General features: G+C 62.0%; 8 protein-coding genes across 8 annotated transcripts; 6 read left to right on the top strand and 2 right to left on the bottom strand.

Annotated features, from left to right (window-relative positions):
• Positions 1-412: 412 nt before the first annotated feature.
• PAN0_007c3220 (uncharacterized protein) lies at positions 413-1147 on the top strand (the record flags this gene model as incomplete). Its single annotated transcript, XM_014801305.1, has 2 exons — positions 413-470; positions 726-1147. 2 exons carry the CDS (start codon positions 413-415, stop codon positions 1145-1147), a joined length of 480 nt encoding a protein of 159 aa, XP_014656791.1.
• Positions 1148-1220: 73 nt separating this feature from the next.
• On the top strand, positions 1221-4712 carry PAN0_007c3221 (uncharacterized protein; the record flags this gene model as incomplete). The annotated part of the gene is made up of 1 exon (XM_014801306.1): positions 1221-4712. The coding sequence occupies one exon, from the start codon at positions 1221-1223 to the stop codon at positions 4710-4712; it is 3492 nt and encodes a 1163-aa protein (XP_014656792.1).
• Positions 4713-6607: 1895 nt separating this feature from the next.
• On the top strand, positions 6608-7231 carry PAN0_007c3222 (ribosomal protein S13; the record flags this gene model as incomplete). The annotated part of the gene is made up of 2 exons (XM_014801307.1): positions 6608-6652; positions 6731-7231. The coding sequence occupies 2 exons, from the start codon at positions 6608-6610 to the stop codon at positions 7229-7231; spliced, it is 546 nt and encodes a 181-aa protein (XP_014656793.1).
• Positions 7232-7443: 212 nt separating this feature from the next.
• Positions 7444-7971, bottom strand: PAN0_007d3223 (calcium/calmodulin-dependent protein phosphatase; the record flags this gene model as incomplete). The annotated part of the gene is made up of 1 exon (XM_014801308.1): positions 7444-7971. The coding sequence occupies one exon, from the start codon at positions 7969-7971 to the stop codon at positions 7444-7446; it is 528 nt and encodes a 175-aa protein (XP_014656794.1).
• A 728-nt stretch (positions 7972-8699) lies between these two features.
• On the top strand, positions 8700-9438 carry PAN0_007c3224 (20S proteasome subunit; the record flags this gene model as incomplete). The annotated part of the gene is made up of 2 exons (XM_014801309.1): positions 8700-9234; positions 9305-9438. The coding sequence occupies 2 exons, from the start codon at positions 8700-8702 to the stop codon at positions 9436-9438; spliced, it is 669 nt and encodes a 222-aa protein (XP_014656795.1).
• A 119-nt stretch (positions 9439-9557) lies between these two features.
• On the bottom strand, positions 9558-12878 carry PAN0_007d3225 (ARM repeat-containing protein; the record flags this gene model as incomplete). Its single annotated transcript, XM_014801310.1, has 1 exon — positions 9558-12878. The coding sequence occupies one exon, from the start codon at positions 12876-12878 to the stop codon at positions 9558-9560; it is 3321 nt and encodes a 1106-aa protein (XP_014656796.1).
• A 591-nt stretch (positions 12879-13469) lies between these two features.
• Positions 13470-16016, top strand: PAN0_007c3226 (cysteine proteinase; the record flags this gene model as incomplete). Its single annotated transcript, XM_014801311.1, has 1 exon — positions 13470-16016. One exon carries the CDS (start codon positions 13470-13472, stop codon positions 16014-16016), a length of 2547 nt encoding a protein of 848 aa, XP_014656797.1.
• Positions 16017-16208: 192 nt separating this feature from the next.
• On the top strand, positions 16209-16773 carry PAN0_007c3227 (tubulin-specific chaperone A-like; the record flags this gene model as incomplete). The annotated part of the gene is made up of 4 exons (XM_014801312.1): positions 16209-16276; positions 16338-16443; positions 16526-16597; positions 16669-16773. The coding sequence occupies 4 exons, from the start codon at positions 16209-16211 to the stop codon at positions 16771-16773; spliced, it is 351 nt and encodes a 116-aa protein (XP_014656798.1).
• Positions 16774-17001: the final 228 nt, after the last annotated feature.

Genomic DNA, 17001 nt, shown 5'->3' on the forward strand with positions numbered 1-17001 from the left:
TCGGAAATTCGACATTTTGGATGCACGTCCGAGGTGGCCCCTCCGCTGGCATGAAATCGCGAATCGCACTCTTTTGCCTTGCCTCGCCTTGCCTTGCCTTGCCTTGCCTTGCCTTGCCTTGCCTTGCCTCGCCTCGCCCCACGATTGGGCGGCTGGCGGATGGTGGGCAGTTCGTTTTGGTGGTTCGAAATAGCTCCTCCTCATGCACGCACGCGGCTGGGCTAAACCTCTCTGCAAGCCTCTGACGCAGTGCCCTCTCCCCGTTCCGCAGCGCGCTCTCTCTCTCTCTCTTTTGCTGCCCTCGTTTTAACGGTAGCGTCGTCACACCGGCTGTCGGCGTCGTGGGAAGCCCAATCTGGTGGTGCAAATCGGGTTCAAACCTGATGGGATCTCAAAATTCAAGAGAGAGAGAATGCAATCACTCGAACCGCCGATTGCAGCTGCTGCACAAATCCGTGGGTCCAAGGCGAGTGAGTGAGCGAGTGAGTGAGTGTGTGTGTGCCTTGGCTGGCTGGCTGGCTGCTGCCCTCTCTGCACGTCGCCGTTTGGCTTCTGTCGCCTCGCCTCGCCTCGCCTCGCCACGCCGCTCGCCTCACCACGCTCCGCCAACGCCCGCTTTCCTGCTCTTTGGCTGCTGCTCTGTCGGCGGCTGCTGCTCCCTTGGCTGCCTGCCTGCTTTTGGGATCCTCGTCGGCGCCACATCCACTCTCCGTCCGCTTTCTCAGTCTCCGCTGCTGCCGCCGCTCCTCCTCCTCCTCCTCCTCTCAATCAAGGCGCGTTCCCGTCATCGCCCAACTCATCCTCCGTGCTTTTCGGCTTGGGCCCTCGCCTCCTCGTCCTTCCTCCCGCTCCATCGTCCTCAACCACCAGCGTCGTTCTCCCCACCCACCCTTCCACACATCCCTCTCCCTACCGTCCATCCTTCCCCCTTCCTCTCTTCTCTCTTCGGCGCCCATATCCACGCGTGCCACCCGTGGCTTCGTTCAGCCACCCCTTTTTCCCGGTACCATCATCACGCCCGCGCGCTCTCGTCTCTCGTCCCCGCCCCGAGCTAGCGACTGTACCTCGCTCGTGCCGTCGCACCGGCCCTGCTCCCAAACGCTCCATCGCGCTTCTCGATGGCCTGCTCATCCCACGTCTAGCCTAGCCAACCGAACGCGCTCGATTTCGTCGCTCACGCGCACCCGCAACGCGCTCGGATCCACCCTTGCCTACCTAGCATGAGCGGCTCCGCCACTGCCACTGCCGCTCACAATTACGTCTCTCCCAATCCGGCTCTGCTTCATCCCTCGCTCGCCAACGATCACTCGGCTGCCTCTCACCCCGCAGCTCGCACTCAGCTCAACGCGTGGGGCTGGCCTTCAGGCTTCAATCAGCCTCCCCACGCCTCCAGCAACAACTCCCTCGGCGCGCCCAGTCCATCGCGACACCCGCCGCCGCCGTCGTCGTCGTCGTCATCGTCGCCTCTCGCCTCGGCAACCATGTTCACACCCCAGGCTCAACAAATCAACCACGCCCATCCACACCAGCAGTCTCAGCTGCAACAACAGCATCCTCAGCATCCGCAGCATCTCCAACATCCGCACCTCCAGCAACAGCAACAACAGCAGCAACCCCATCCACCACATCTCCAACACCACCTCGCCTCGCAGCAACAACAACAGCAGCAGCAGCAGCAGCAGCAGCAGCAGCAGCAGCAGCAGCAACATCAAACTCAGCTTCAGCTTCAACAACAGCAACACCAGCAGCAGCAGCAGCAATTGCAGCTCAATCAGGCTTCCCAGTCTCAGCAATCGCAACAACAACAGCAGCACGCAATCCACTCGCCGGCAAATCAGCAAAAGGCCACCTCGGTCTACCCTCCACAGCCTTACGCCAACTCCTCCACCTTTTCCGCCCCAAACCACGTCGCCTCTCCCAACGGCTCCGCCAAACCCAACACCCCCACCGCACAGTCCGTCATCATGACAAAGAAGCGCACCGCCAGCAAGAGCCCCGACTTTGAGTCCAAGGACAAGCGCTCACGGCCCGACGACAACGCCGCCTCCAACGACTCCAAGCCAAACGATGCCAACGCTGCCCACCCCAGCTCCGTCCCCGACGGCCGCGTGTGGGGCGAAGAGGCCACCAAGCTCGACGTCTACGTCTGGGACTATCTCAGCCGCAGAGGCTTCAGCTCCGCAGCAAAGGCGCTCATGAACGAGGCCGGCATGGCAGAACCCCCCGAGGTGCCGCTCAAGACGCCCCAAGGCCTCCTCTTCGAGTACTGGGCCATCTTCTGGGACGTCTTTGCCGCTCGCTCCGGTCGCGGAGGCTCCGAGGCCGCCGCCTACTTTGAGTACCAGGAATCCCGCAACATGCAGCGACTCGCCGACGCCAACCGCAAGGCAGAGGCCCTCGAAGCGCAGTACCAGCCTCCCGAGAACGACTCTCGCTTCCCCAACATTGTCATGTCCGCTCAAGCCTCGGATCCCAACTCGTCCGCTGCCGCCGCCGCCGCCGCCGCCGCCGCCGCCGGTCCCAACGGACGCGCACCTGCTCCCGGCGCTTGGAACCCGGCCGCCCTGCCACAGGCGCAGCAACAGCAGCTGCTCATCACCGCCGCCCAGCGCCAGAACATCCCGCTTCACGAGATCAAGAACCTCACGCCCGCATCCAGAATGGCTCTGATCAACTCGATGAATCCGCACAACCCGGCCAACGCGCAAGCCGTCCGTCCCGGCATGAACAACCCGCTCATGGAACAGCAGCTCCAGGCCCGCCTCCAGCAGCAGCAGGCGCTTCATCGCATGATGCAGCAGCAACGCCAGGTCGGCGCACAGCCGCCCATGCCTCCACACGCTGGACTCGCCGGCGCCGCGCCCATGCCAGGCGCCATGCAGGTGCGACCGCCCGTGGGCCACCCGCAGATGCCTGGCGCAGCGGGCTCGCCTGCTCCTCCCACTCCTGGTGGCCCCATGGATGGTCGACGCTCCGTAGGTCCGGGTGGCGACGGCATCCGTCCCGATCACATGGCCGGTCCCTCGGTTGGCCTGGCGGGCGCCCATCCCCAATCCCAGCAGCAGCAGCAGCAGCAGCAGCAGCAGCAGCAGCCCGGCCAAGCGCAGGGCGGCCCGCAGCAGCCACAGACACAGCAGCCTGGCGGTCCGCCCCAGCCAGGCCAGGTGCCCGGCCAACAGCAGCAGCAGCATCCGCAACTCAACCCGCACCAGCAGCAGATGGTCATGAACCAGTTCCAGAGCGTTCAGGCCGCCATGCGCGAAGAGTGGATGAAGGCGCAAAACGCTCCCAACCAAACCACAGCCGCCGACTTTTACGCCAACGTACAGGCATATCAGGCCAAAGCGCAAGGTCTGCAGAATCTGTTGCGAGCGCAGGCCAACTACCAGGGCGGTCCGGCGACAGGTGCGCCTGCCAACGGAACCCCGCCGGGCATGCTTGGCCAGCCGGGTCCTTCGTCGCAACCGCGGCCACCAGGCATGCCCGGCGTCGGTGGACCTGGCGGGCCGGCCGCGGCAGGCAGCCCGGCGAGCATGGCCAACATGACGCCCCAACAGCGTGCAGCGCAGATCGCAAGCGCACAGGCGGCGGCAGGCCGCATCACCCCGCTCATGGCAACGCACGATCCCGGTCTGATGGCGAGCATGATGGGCCCCAACAGCATGCCCAACGGCACGCCCAACCGTCCCAACGTGCCGCTGCAGCAGGGCGCGCCCGGCCAGCAGCAAGCGTCGCAGCCGGGATCGCAGCCTCAGCAACCGCCAGCGAGGCCACCGTCGGCGCAACCGGAAGATCCGCACACGAGCCACTTCTCGTCGGTGCAGATGGGTTCGCCCGCCGGTATCCAGCGTCCCGGCATGCAGCGCGCCGGCTCGCAGCTGGGGCCCAACCCACCCAACGCCGGTGGCATGGGTCCGCCTGGTGCCGCATCCATCTCGTCGCCCTCGCCCCGCATCTCTGCGACCAATTTGCAGCAGCAGCAGCAGCAGCAGCAGCAATCGCAGGCTGGCGGCGTCGCTTCGAACGCGCCGTCGGCAGGCTCGCCTGCGCCTTCGAACGTGCCCAACACACCCAAGCTCGGCTCAGCCGAAAAGGGCAAGAAGGGCAACGCGCGACAGCGCAAGAATTCCAAGGCGACGACCAAGACGCCAGTTCTTACGGCAGCGGCCGTGCCCAGCTCGAGTGGCTCGGCGACCAACACCTCGGCTCCAAACAGCAGCAACGGGGCTGCAGCGCCCTCCACGCCGGCCACGGCGAATGCTGCCACACCGGTGAGCACCAGCGTCACCACGCCCGGACGCGAGGCGATGGCTGGCAAGGACGCGACTGCAGGTGGCGCTCCACAACCCACGTCACAGCCCATCGACGCTGCCATGCCGCCACCATCGGGTCCCGGCGCCAACTCGACCGATGCGAGCCACTTTGGCGGTGCATCGGGTGGAAATGCAGGCGCTGACCAGTCTGACGGCACGACGAATGTCAACGGCATGTCTGTCGGCGATGGTGGTGCAGATGGCAGCGGAGGTGCAGGCGGTGCGTCGGGCGGAGCCGACGACTTTAGCATGTTCGGCTTCGGCGGCTCGATGAACGACATTTTCGACTTTGACCTCTCCACCGACGGCACAGGTGGCCAGAGCTTGGGCAGCGACGGCTGGGACAGCAACTTTGGCAACCTCTTTGGCTCGACCTCGGGCGCTCAGGACGGTTCATAGATGCCCACACCCCCCGCGGCGGCGGCCGTGAAGCTTGTTTCTTTTCACTTTCTTCTGTCACGACACCCTCTTTGTCACGCGCGTGCGTGGAAGAGGCGCATGTCGTGTTTGTCTCTCAGTCACCGGCCTTCGCCTCCTCCAATCCAGCCTTTGCATTACATTCTTGATTGCTGCGTGTGTTGACGAAAAGATCAAGTGTCTGTGTCGCTGTCATCGGTCTTTGCCTGCCCAACAGTCCGTTTTCATGACACAATGATGCTAAATGGTCGAGGTGAGGGGAGGGCGAAGAAGAGTTTCAGGCTTGCGTCACAGTCACGCGTCTTTGCCTCTGCATCGACACAACTCCACAAACATCTGTCACATCGGAACAGGTTGAAGCTCGGTCTGACTGCTGCAGAGTGTCACACCGAGACTGCTTGTGAGCTTCAGCTCGGCAGCGCGGTCTTCTTGCATCAGCCTATGCATCCTTGTGTATCCGAAAGACATTGCTCAAGCTTGTGTTTTGTGCTGGTTGCTGCATGTGCTGCGTCAAAGCGAGGTGCAAGGCTGCGGTGGAAGGAAGAGGTGAAGGTTTGTGTCGCTGTCATCGGGCTTTGCCTCCCAGTCCAGCCTTGACACTACATCTTTGGTCGCTGCGTGTGTTGGCTAAAGCGCAAGGTGCGATGGGTGCGGTGGAAGAAGAAGTGCAAGGATCTGTGTCGCATGCACCCCGCCACCTTTGCACATCAGACGCCCAGCGGACTCTGCACCAGCTTCGGTGTTGAGAGTGAAGCTCTGTAACAGGCATCTCTCTTGTTCCAAAGTGTCCCTGGTGTTGCATGCGCTGCCTAAAGCGCAGGGTGGATAGTGTACCGTGGAAGAATCGGGTCTGTGTCACAATCACGGTCTTTGCAAATCCAGCCTTGCTATAAAAGCTTGGCTGCTACGTGTGTTGACGAAACAACGTGGAAAGGGAGGGCAAAGAAGAGGTACCGCTTTACGTTGTGTGCGGCATCAATCGATGCTTTGCGTAGCATCCATCACATCGGAACAAGTCGGGATTGATGAGACTCTGTGACTCCCGCACATGCTCACACCAAGGCTGTGTGTGAGCTGCGGTTGACACGGAGCATGTTCAGTCGAACGTGCGCGTCGCACTCTTTGCATGGAAACGCTGGCGACACCGCGCATCAAAATGTGTATGCAGGACGATGGAGGCTGTTATGACGGTTGAAGGCCTTGTACGAAGACTAAGTTCACAGAGACTTCTTGTCCGCGTGAATCGAACGGATTCACCTCTTGAGAGGCTCGCTGCACTCAGTATCTTGAAACACTTGCCGCATTCCGCCATTGCACGTGTACACCTGACGCTCAGCAGGGCTTCTACACCAGCCTCGGTGTCAAATGTGAGTCTCTGCCTCAGAAACACGTCTCTCAATCTTGTCCCGAGGTGTCCCTGGTGCTGCGTGTGTTGGTTAAAGGCCAAGGCGGGTGCGAAGGTGACTCCTCATACATAGCTCGATCCGAATCTCGACGGTATTCAAGACCAAATCCTGTGTCAATAGAGGGCGTTCGTATCACGCTCCGGGTCAAGAACATTTCTCTCCATGTTGTTCCAATAAGTCCGGGTGCGTATGTTGACGGGAGGGCAAGGTATGAAGCGTGCGGCCGGCCAGAAATTGGTGTTAGGGTGTAGTTGAATTACAGGTTCGAAAAATTGCGCATCACGTGTCGGGGGTGGCCCAGTTTTTGCCGGCCAAGAGGGTTGGGCTGGAAGATCTGCCTTCAGATGGAGGTTTGCTTCGTATCCTCGCCATCCTACAACACCTTCGGCGCTTCCAGGCTGCAGTCACATCACCACCGACCCATCTTCGCTCGTCCCTACACATTCAACTGGACAGTGCTGCTAGATCAAGATGTATTTGCTCGGAGTCCACCTCGCAGACCACAAGCTGGTTCGAGTAAGTCCCCCCGCCTCACACCCCTTCTCTCGCTCTCTCTTTTCTTGCGACTGACGCCTGAATTGTGGGCTTTTGTAGATTGCGCTCACGAACTTTTACGGCATCAGCTATGACACGGCCAATCGGCTGTGTGCACGACTGTCGCTGCACGACCGCGCCACCGTTTCGTCGCTAAGCGAGGCGCAGATCACGCAGCTCTCGGCATACCTCTCGTCCCCCGGCTCGATTCCACCTCGTCCGGCGCACCCTACATCACACGAAGGCGAAGCAGTGGACAGGCCGTCGATGGGAAGTGCGGCCAACGATGCGTTGCGACAGATCAAGATCGAAGCCGACCTTAAGCGCGTGCTGCACGCCAACATCAACCACCACAGGAACGTGGGCACCTACAGGGGAAGGAGACATGCGGCGCACTTGCCCGTGAGGGGCCAGAGGACAAGTACGAATGCAAACACCGCCAAAAAGCTCAACAGGCTCGAAAGGAGGGGCTTCGCAACGCAGGCCAGGCCAGAATCGAGGCAGACATCGTTGAAGGAGCTGCTCGAACCGCTGGCAAGGATTCGTTTCGCACAGCAATAGATCTAGTGTAGGCGAGGCAATGTATCATCACCAAAATCCGCACGTGTGAAAGGCGAGACAAGACTCATAGCAAGCCAAGCAGCGGAGGTTTGTAGGGATTGAGAGAATGGTCGAGAAAGAGAAGATACGATACAGCTGATGCAGAGTGGACGAGGCAAGTGGTGACCACGACGGGGGCGGGGTGTGCGCATGTGGGCAGTAGGATGGGGGTATCAGAAAAGATCCTCGAGGGTGAGCTGTTTAGCCACGTCGGTATTGGCGACCATGGCCTGAAACTCTTCAAAGTCCAATTTGCCATCGCCGTTGGTATCCGCCTCCATGATGGTCTTGTCCACGATCTGCTGGAGCTGTTGATCCTTCAAATTGTTGCCGACCATCATCTTGAGCACCAGGAACAGTTCGCCGTTGGAGATGAGTCCGTCGCGGTCCATGTCGTACACCTTGAATGCGAAGCGCAGCTTCTCCTCGCGACTGCCCTGGTTGCTAAACGCCGACAATCCAGCCACAAACTCCTGAAAGTCAACAGTTCCTCCTCCGTCCTCGTCAAAGATCGCAATGAGCCGCAGGGCTAGTGGGTTGTTGGCGATCTGGGGGATTTGCAGAAACTCGTCCTTGTCAATGGACCCGGATCCGTCGCGGTCGAGCTTCATGAAGCGCTTCTTCAGACGCTGGATCTCCTTAGTGTTGAAGTTGGACGTCTGCTCGATCTCCGACAGCAGCTGCGAGCCTTGTTGACCCATGATGCCAGTGTTGCCCGAACGGCGCTCCGAGGTGCGAGATGTGATGGAAGGGCGGCGGGCGCGGGGCGCAAGGGCGAAACAGCAGCGCCTTTCCAAGGCTCTGCGGGGACGAGAAAGAGAGAGAGTGGAGAAGAAAAAGAGACCAGCTCCTCGAAAGTGTGAGGTAACGTAGAGTAACGAAAGTGTGAGCGCGGCGTCGATGATGCAGAAGCAGGGTGGGAGGGTGTTGAGGTCGTGCAGAAGCGCTGGTGAGCGAGCCAAGCCAAGGGGTCGATGCAGCTCGTGCGCGCGTGGTGAGCTTGGTGTCGGCAGCGTGGGTCGGGAAGCGTGGGTGCGAGGCGTGGCGGCGTCTTTGAGCGCGAGTGCCGAGTGGCAGCGCCGAGTGGCAGCGCCGTGTGGCAGCGCCGTGTGGCAGCTTGCCCCGCCCAGGCCCAAGAGTCGGAAAGTGTTGCTCTAGAATAAAAATCCCGATTTGTTAGGCCGCGTCTGCTGTCGCCCTCGAAGACTGGCGCGGCGGTGGTGATCGCGCGTACGCGGCCAGGGCTCAAGGCTAAGGTGCACTCCACTTGGCCTCCACGCTTAGACCAACTAACACGGCTCGAGCTTCGCAAGCCATTTGCCTCGTCACCATCGGCTCTTGCTCTTGCCCACACACACACACACACACACACACACACACACACACACCTTTGGCAATCCTCGCAGCCTACCGCGCACATACAGCCACGATGGCGGTCAACGGCATGGACATCACAGGCCACCTCAAAAAGGGCGAGGTGGACCTCGGCACATCCATTATGGCAGTCGCCTACGACAAGGGCGTCATCCTCGGCGCCGACTCGCGCACCACCATGGGCTCGTACATCGCCAACCGCGTCACGGACAAGCTCACCCATCTGTCCGACCGCATCTACTGCTGTCGCTCCGGCTCGGCCGCCGACACACAGGCGATCGCCGACATTGTCACCTACTACCTCGACATGTACGCCGTCCAGTCGGGCAACCCCGTCGAAACCAAGGTCGCCGCCAACCTCTTCCAGGAGATCGTCTACCAGAACAAGGACCGTCTCTCAGCAGGCATCATCGTCGCAGGTTGGGACAAGCAGAATGGCGGCAGCGTCTTCAACATCCCGCTTGGAGGAGGCGTCTTCCAACAGCCCTGGGCCATCGGCGGTTCCGGAAGCACCTACATCTACGGCTACTGCGATGCAACCTGGAAGGCTGGCTGGGGAAAGGAAAAGACTCTCGAATTCGTAAAGAACGGTAAGCTCAGCCCCGCCACACCGCCATGTACGATACAGATGAAACTGACACGTCCGATTCTTTGGCACAGCGCTCGCACTCGCAATGAGGAGAGACGGCTCGTCCGGAGGAACGATTCGCCTCGTAGACATCACAGAGGACGGAGTGGAGCGACACTTTGTCCCCGGCGACCAGCTGCCAGAACTCGCAGACAAGATTGTATAATACCAAACCCTCTGTCGTCCCCGTGCAATTTTCAGTATCAACAGAAACACCCGCCTCATGCGCACATTGACTCCTCACACACACACACGCAGTGGCGAGGGCGTGTAGAACTTGCATTGCTAACGCAGCGACGATCCCTTGCTGGCGCTCCGTGACGCCGGGTTGGAGCCGAGCGCGTGTCGACGCACCGTCGACGGGCTCGAGGACCGCGCCGTGGAGCCTCCCGCCGCATTGGCATTCGATCCTGCGCCCGCGCCGGTGGAGGGAAGGTGGATGCCAAAGAAGCTGCTCGTCCCAGCACCCGCAGCGGCAGGAGCACGCGCGGTGGTGCCACCCGAGCTCAGTCCGAGCCCAAAGCGGCCCGCTGATCCGGACGGCGTGAGCGACCCAGCCGTGGAGACGGGCGTGGCCGCCTGACTGACGCGCCGGCGTCCTGGCGCTGTAGACGCTGTCGCGGCAGCAGTCGCCGACCCAATGCGCGGTGCAGCATAGTCAGGCCCGCCCGGCGTGGCGCCCGTCGCCGTGGTCGCGCCCAACGCCGTCTGTCGGCGCGCGCGCTCGTGCTTGTTCTGCACCACGCGAAAGTGGTGCAGCAGATCGCTCCACTTGATCTCGCTAGCGCCCGCACCACCGGCGCCTCCACCCGCACCCGCCCCACCGGACCCCGTCGAGACGCTCTTGGAGCTCGTCCTGCTCGCATAGCTCGAGCGCGGCACCGAGTGCAGGAACCCGAGCCCATTCACCGCATTCAGCCGATTGCGCAGCGTCACAAACGCCGAACTCTGCGGCAGCAGCATCAGCACGCCGTACAGGCACTTGAACAGATAAGGGTAGCGCTCGGGCTCGAGCAGCTGCAGCCGCAGCGCCGTAAAGATGGGCGACTCGAGCAGCTGCACCAGCTTGTCGATCTGGATGAGCAGCGCCACCGTGATCTCGAGCTCGGCAAAGATGGTGAGCAGGTTGCTCGCGTGCTCGTACGCCTGCGCCAGCAGACACAGGCTGAACGCCGCCACCGCATTGTGGCACCAGCACCGGTAGATCGACGCGAACAGCTGCTGGCCCTCGCGCGAGTCGAGGTTGCGCAGCTTGCGCCGGAAGTCCGCCAGCTCGGGCGACGTGATGAGGATGATGGCGAGGTTCTGCACCATGATACTCGCGAACTCGAGGTCCTCGTCCTTCTCGAGGATCTCGGCGAGCGTGCGGAAGATGCGCTCGGTATGCAGCGACGCACACAGCTGCCGGATGATGAGCGAGCCGCGCGTCTCGAGCAGCCGCCGGTCCGTGCTGAACAGGCTCAGCAGATTGGCCATAAACGCGTGGAAGTACGAGTCCTCGGACGCCGAGCTGATCTGCGCCAGCAGCCGCAGGTCGCACCGGATCACCTCGTCCGACGGATCCGAGAGCGTCTTGAGCAGCGCCGGGAACGTGCCGTCGTCCATGGAGAGGATCTTGCGCGGGCTCTTGCCGTGCAGCATGAGCAGCCATTCGAGCGCAGTCACACGCGTCTCCTCGTGCTCGTCCAGCAGCTGCAGTGTGAGTGCGTTCAGGGTCGTCTGGTAGTCGAACGGATCGGATTCCACCGCGCTGCCATCCGCAGCGGCGTTGGGCGATGAGGTGCGATCCGTGCCTGCCGCATCGTCAGACAGACTCAGCCCGGCGATCCCAGCCGTAGGCTCGCCACTGATCGTGCCCGCCCTGACTCTTGGGGAGAGCGGTCCTGATGCCGATGATGCTGCGGGGCGGGAGATGGACGCGTGCCGGCTCAGGTTGCCATGCTGCGTCGGGCTCCCCGCGCTGGCCCTCTCCCTCGACGAGGAGACCGAGCCCGTCGAGCGGTGGCCCGGTGCAGTGGCCGGCAGGGTCGTTTGCGCGCGCGTGCTTGGCGGCGTTGTGGGCGCTGGAAGATCCTGCACCACCCTGTAGAGGTTGACGTTGGTGGCATGTGCTGCGCTGGCGATGGCGGGACTGTGATGGGCGAGGTTGGGAAGGATGGCAGAGATGAGGCGGGGTGTGAAAGGAACGACGACGTCTTTGACCACGAGCAGCAGCTCGGCGATCCACTGCAGCGTGGTGGCCTGGATCTCTTCGTCCGGAAAGCCGATGTGGTTGATGAGGATCTCGACGATGGCGGCATAGTCGATGCGGACCTCGGTACCCTCGACCCAGATGTCTTGGTCGTCCTCGTCGTCCTCATCTTCTTCGTCGTCTTCTGCACCGGAAGCAGCGTCATTGTCGTGGCTCTGAGTGGGTGCTGGCGAAGTGGCCAAGGCCGAGTCGTGGTCCGCTGGCAGTCCGTCTCGCTGTGGTGGTGGCAAGGGCGAAGTGGCGCCGTCGGACCTTGGCTTGGGTTGGCTGGGCGCTGGGCTGCGGAATGACTTGCTGGGGCTAGCGCTTCTGGACTGCACATCGACCTGAGCGGCGACAGTCGGCTCGTCTGCCGTGTCAGCTTTGAGCGTGACAGGATCCGCGGCGCCAGTGGGGCCACGTTGTTTGCCCTTGCGCTTCTTGTGTTCATGTCGTTCTGCGCGGTGCTGTTCGAAGGCCTGGCGCCGGGCGGAGAGCTCGGCGGCGTGGCGAATCTCGCGCAAAAAGTCGGCGAGCACATTGGCGGTGGCGACGCGCACGTCGGTGTTGGGGTCGCTTAGGTACTTGAGCAGGCCGTCGAGGAAGGAGGGGAGGTAGCTGACGAGCTCGAGCTCTGGCACGGATCCAAGCACGGTGATCCAGCTGACGAGGTAGTTGCGCGTAAAGGGGCTGATGACGTACATGCGCTCCGCGAGGAGCGGGATGAAGCGTGCGAGGGAGAAGACCTTGTTGTTGGCGGTCCCCTGCTGATCGATCTGGTGCGCCTTTTCGCGGGCGACGTCGAGCTCGGCAGCGCCGCCGCTGAAGCCATCGTTGGCGTCCTGGTGCGCACGGATGAGCGAGATGTCTTGGAACTGGGAGACGTAGTGGGGCGCAGCCTCGGAGACGATGTCCTTGAGCAGACGGTCGAGGAGCTCGGCGCCGTTCTTGACGCTCAGCTCGGAATCGGCAGCGAGCTTGGAGAGCGCGTCGAAGGTCTCGTTAAAGTAGACGAGGATCTCGCCCTTGCATACTTTGGCGATGTTGTAGAAGCTCTCGCAGGCAAAGTAGCGGATCTTGCTGTCCGGGTCGTTGAAGCAGGCGAGAACGGGCTTGGCGATCTGTTCTAGGAACGGGGCGATCTCTACGCCGAGGGCGATGGCGATACCAGCCAGACCGATGAGCCCGCCATTGCGTGCGTTGACGTTCTGGGGCGATGCGCTGAGGAAGGAGCAGAGCTGCTGGACGATGAGGTTGACGCGGGCTCGGTCGCCACGCGCCAGGCAATCGCGCACCTGGCGTTCGAGGTCGAGCGTGGCCGCCTTGCGCTTGTCGTAGACGCGATCGAGCAGCGCCTTTTGCAGAGCGGCGTCCATGGCGATTCAGACCCCAATCCACCTCGGCTCGGCTCGGCTCTACCGTGGGAGTATGGTGGTGGTTTCGTAGGATGTAGCGAGTCGGGAGGATAAAGGTGGGAGACGGAAGTGCCGACCGACGAGGGGTCTGTGCAGAGTGCCGTTCGTGCGTGCGTGTTGTTCTCGCCTTTTTCGCCCGCACGGTTGCTGGGCGTGGTTGTGGCCTCGCCAGGGTCCGTCTCCTTCTCGCGCTTGGCCCAACAGCAGCTGATGGACCTGCAGCCGCTGCGCCTGGCTGGCCCCCGCCTCTGAGGCTGCCGCGACTGCGACTGCAAAGGGGAGGGGGATGTGGAGGCAAAATCGAGCATCAGCAGTCAGCAGCAGCACGCGTTGGCGGGCGCCAAAAAAGGGGAAAAGGAAAAAGAAGACCGAACGCGTCTCTTCTTGGCTGCGCAGCGCCACGACACCAAAAACTTGGGCCCCTTTCTGTTTTTGGAGCTGCTGTGCTGCCTGCGAAAGCCCGGCGGAGGCAGCCGATGAGAAAAATTTCGGCGAGACTCGACTCCAGAAAAAAAAAATGTTGGTGGCAGTCGAGTAAAGCTCGCTCGCGCGATGTGCCGTTGCAGCACGCCGAACCGGATCGCCCGACACCAAGGTCGAGGAACGAGACTGACACCCTTCAACCGTAAGAGCTTCAACGACTCGCAGAGACGCGGCCATCCCGAGCGATCCGTGCCTTTCCCACGCTCAACCTCGCTTCTGGCAGCAGGACATCGATATCGTGGCGCACACCATCGCTTGGCGCCTCGTCTCTGTCGTCGGAAGATCCGCGTGACGCTGCTTCGAGGTGGCTTCTGCTGCTGGATCAGCAGGCTCGGCAACGACAGCACCAGCAAAGCACAGCACCTTGGACGGCTCGTAACGATGGCCGAGGTGGCGAGACGCATCCCGTCCCAGCCCGACGGCGGCTCGAGCTCACGCTCCTACGGCCAGTCACCACAGAAAAAGGCACATCATCGATCCGAGTCGCACTCGAGCCCGAGCAAAAAGGCCGCCGCGAATGGCGTCGACAAGAGGATGTCGGCTTCGTTGCCAAGCTCGCCGTCCAAGGAGGAGAGGAAGAAGCTCGCCAAGCAGATCCTTGCTACGGGCGGCGACCAGCTGCGCGCCACGCTCAAGCAACGCGGCATGCTCCACGCGCTCCTCGCCGACCCGGTCAAGTTCATAAAGTCGGCCCATAAGCAGGGTCAGGACTACACCACGCTCGGGCTCACGCCTGTCAACGATGCCAACTTTGCGGCAGCACAGAAGCGAAAGCAGGAGCAGAAGCAGCACGCGCTCTTGCTTCATACCGACTCGCCCAAGATCAACGGCGCCTCGGCGCACGATGCTGAAGCGACGGCGTCGGCGCCCTCCTCGCCCACCAAGGCCGCCAAGGCCAAGTCGCGCGACCTGTACCCGCACAAGATCTCGCTGCGCTTCCCGGGCAAGGTGCGCACGGCTGCGGCGGGGCTGTCCAACTACGGCAATACGTGCTACATGAACAGCGTCATGCAGGCGCTCGTGCACACGCCGCCGCTCGCGTTTGCGCTGCTCACGCAGGAGCTCGATGTGCTGCACGGCGAGTGGGGCGGCAAGCCCAACGCTGCCTTTGACGCCGTGACGGCGATGCACAGCTTTGCCAGGCGCTCGCTCCAGGGCACCCGCCCCACCAATGCGCCGCAGGAGTTCAACCGCAACCTCAAAGCGTTTGCCAAGCCGCTGCGGCAGGGACGCCAGGAGGACGCGCACGAGTATCTGCGCTTCCTGCTCGAGGCGCTGCAGCAGAGCTGCCTCGCGCGCGCACCCAAGTCGCTCAAGCCCGACGACCCCGCGCGCCGCACGACGTTTGTGCACAAGACGTTTGGCGGCAAGCTGCGCAGCCGCGTCACGTGCCACAGCTGCGGCCACAACTCGGACACCTTCGACCCCTTCATGGACCTCAGCCTCGACGTGCGCAAGGGCATCAACTCGCTCACCGACGCGCTGCGCGCCTTTGTCGCAAAGGACCACCTCACCGGCGCCGAAAAGTACAAGTGCGACAAGTGCAAGCGCAAGGTCGACGCCACCAAGCAGTTCACCATCGACGCCGCACCGCCCGCACTCACCGTGCACCTCAAGCGCTTCACCGTGTTTGGCGGCAAGGTGTCGCGCCAGATCGCGTTTGACGACACGCTCAACATCGCGCCGTACCTCTCGGTCAACAACGGCCCGGCGAGGTACAGGCTGTACGCGACGGTGCACCACTACGGCTCGGGCCCCAACAGCGGACACTATGTGGCGAGCGTGCGCTCGCCGTCGGGCAAGTGGATGCGCATGGACGACAGCCACGTGGCGGAAATGGGCCGCGCCGGCCCCACCAACGACCAGAGTGCCTATATCCTCTTCTACCTGCGCGAGAAGGACGAAGCGCTGGAAACGGCGCTTGCGGCCGTCGCGCCCTCGCCCAAAAGCGTGTCGGCGTCGCTCGAGGCCAAGAAGCGCAAAAAGAAGCCAGTGCAGGAGGCCGAGTCCGAGTCCGACGCGAGTGCCGACGAGTTTGACGACGAGGCAGCCTACCGCGATCTGCTCAAGCGCCGCAAGGCGAAGAAGGCGGCTGCGCTGCAGGCGCGCGCCGAGCCCGACGACAGCAACGACGACTCTGCGGACAACAAGCCTGCATTGGGTGGTCCGAGCGCGAAGCTCGACGAGCTGCTGTCGGCGCGTCCCAAGTCGGCGGCGAGCTTCTACGGCTCGAGCAGCGGTCGGCCTGCGAACCCATTCAGCATGCTGAGCGCCGACGACGAGGAGCTCGGCACGAGCGTCGACCGCGACGAGTACGAGGCGATCGTGGGCGACTCGCCGCGCAAGCCCACCACCCACACACCCGACCCCGAAGCCGATGATTCGGATGACGATGCCACAGTAGCGGCGGCAGCGTTGTCCAAGAAGGAGAAGCGTCGGCAGAAGAAGGCTGCGCAGGCCATTGGCGTCGCCAAGGCGGGTCGGGGCGTGCCTGCCTCGCCGTACGCGAGTGCCTTCACGGGTGCCAAGGAGCAGAAGAAGCTGCTCAAGAAGAAGGACAGGATGAACGGTGCCGGTGGCTTTGCGGGCCGTATGAAGCCCAGGCCCTCGTCCTAACCATCTGCTTCATCTTGCAATATAGACCTGGATTGTGCATCGTTTCTAAGCATACAAGGGTCTTGAGAAAATTGAGATTGGTGTGAGATTGGGCGTGGACCTGAAGCGGAAGTCGGGATTCCAAGGTGTTGGGTTCAAGTGGCGCGTGCGGTTGGGGTTTTGGAGAGCATCCTATCAACCAACACATTCACGATGGCCAGGTATGCGGATCTGTCGTCGGTGAAGCGCCAGCTCACGATCAAGACGGGCGTGGTGAAGCGGTACGTCTCTCCTCCCCCTCGTTCGAGAATTGTCGATTCTGACGGCTTTGTGGGGGTTTAGATTGGCGAAAGAGGAGTCTTCGTACATGCACGAGGCACGCGAGCAAGAAGTGCGGATCCAGCAATTCATCGATGCAGGTCGTGACGAATACGACCTCAAGCAGCAGGTAAGGTTTTCCCCAGATGCCTCGAAATGGAGAGGAGAAGAGAGACTGATGGTGGTGGGGGAATCAGAGATCGGTGTTGAAGGATTCGCTCAAGATGATTCCCGACTGCCGCAAGAGGCTCGAACTCGCGGTGGACGATCTAGCCATCTACATCGTAAGTTCGCATCAGCATCAGCAGGAAAGACGGAGGGGGAAACTGATTGCCTTTGTTTGAGTCGAGGTTAGGATGGTGTGGAGGGCGAGGCGGTTTCGAGCGACGAGTACGGTGCTGCCAAGCAGGTGCTCGAGTCGGCGCAGGCACAGATTCAGTCGCCCTTACCCACGCTCTAAAACCGCAATCATATTCATTCGCACTGCTAAGAGGCAGCAACCAGTGATGTTTTGCGCCACAACCAAGACGCCGAGACAGCGCGGCACGACGATCGCAACACATCCGCTTGCACAAGCTGAGGCATCGACACGATGATACTCTTACATTCTTTTGAGCGCACATTCTATACGCGCGCGCGGGGTGGGGGCCGAGGTGGTACAATCTTTGGGGCGAAAACTAGTCGAAGC

Source organism: Moesziomyces antarcticus (genome assembly GCF_000747765.1).
Source record: "Moesziomyces antarcticus DNA, scaffold: scaffold_v10007, strain JCM 10317, whole genome shotgun sequence".
NCBI classification, from domain to species: Eukaryota; Fungi; Basidiomycota; class Ustilaginomycetes; order Ustilaginales; family Ustilaginaceae; genus Moesziomyces; species Moesziomyces antarcticus.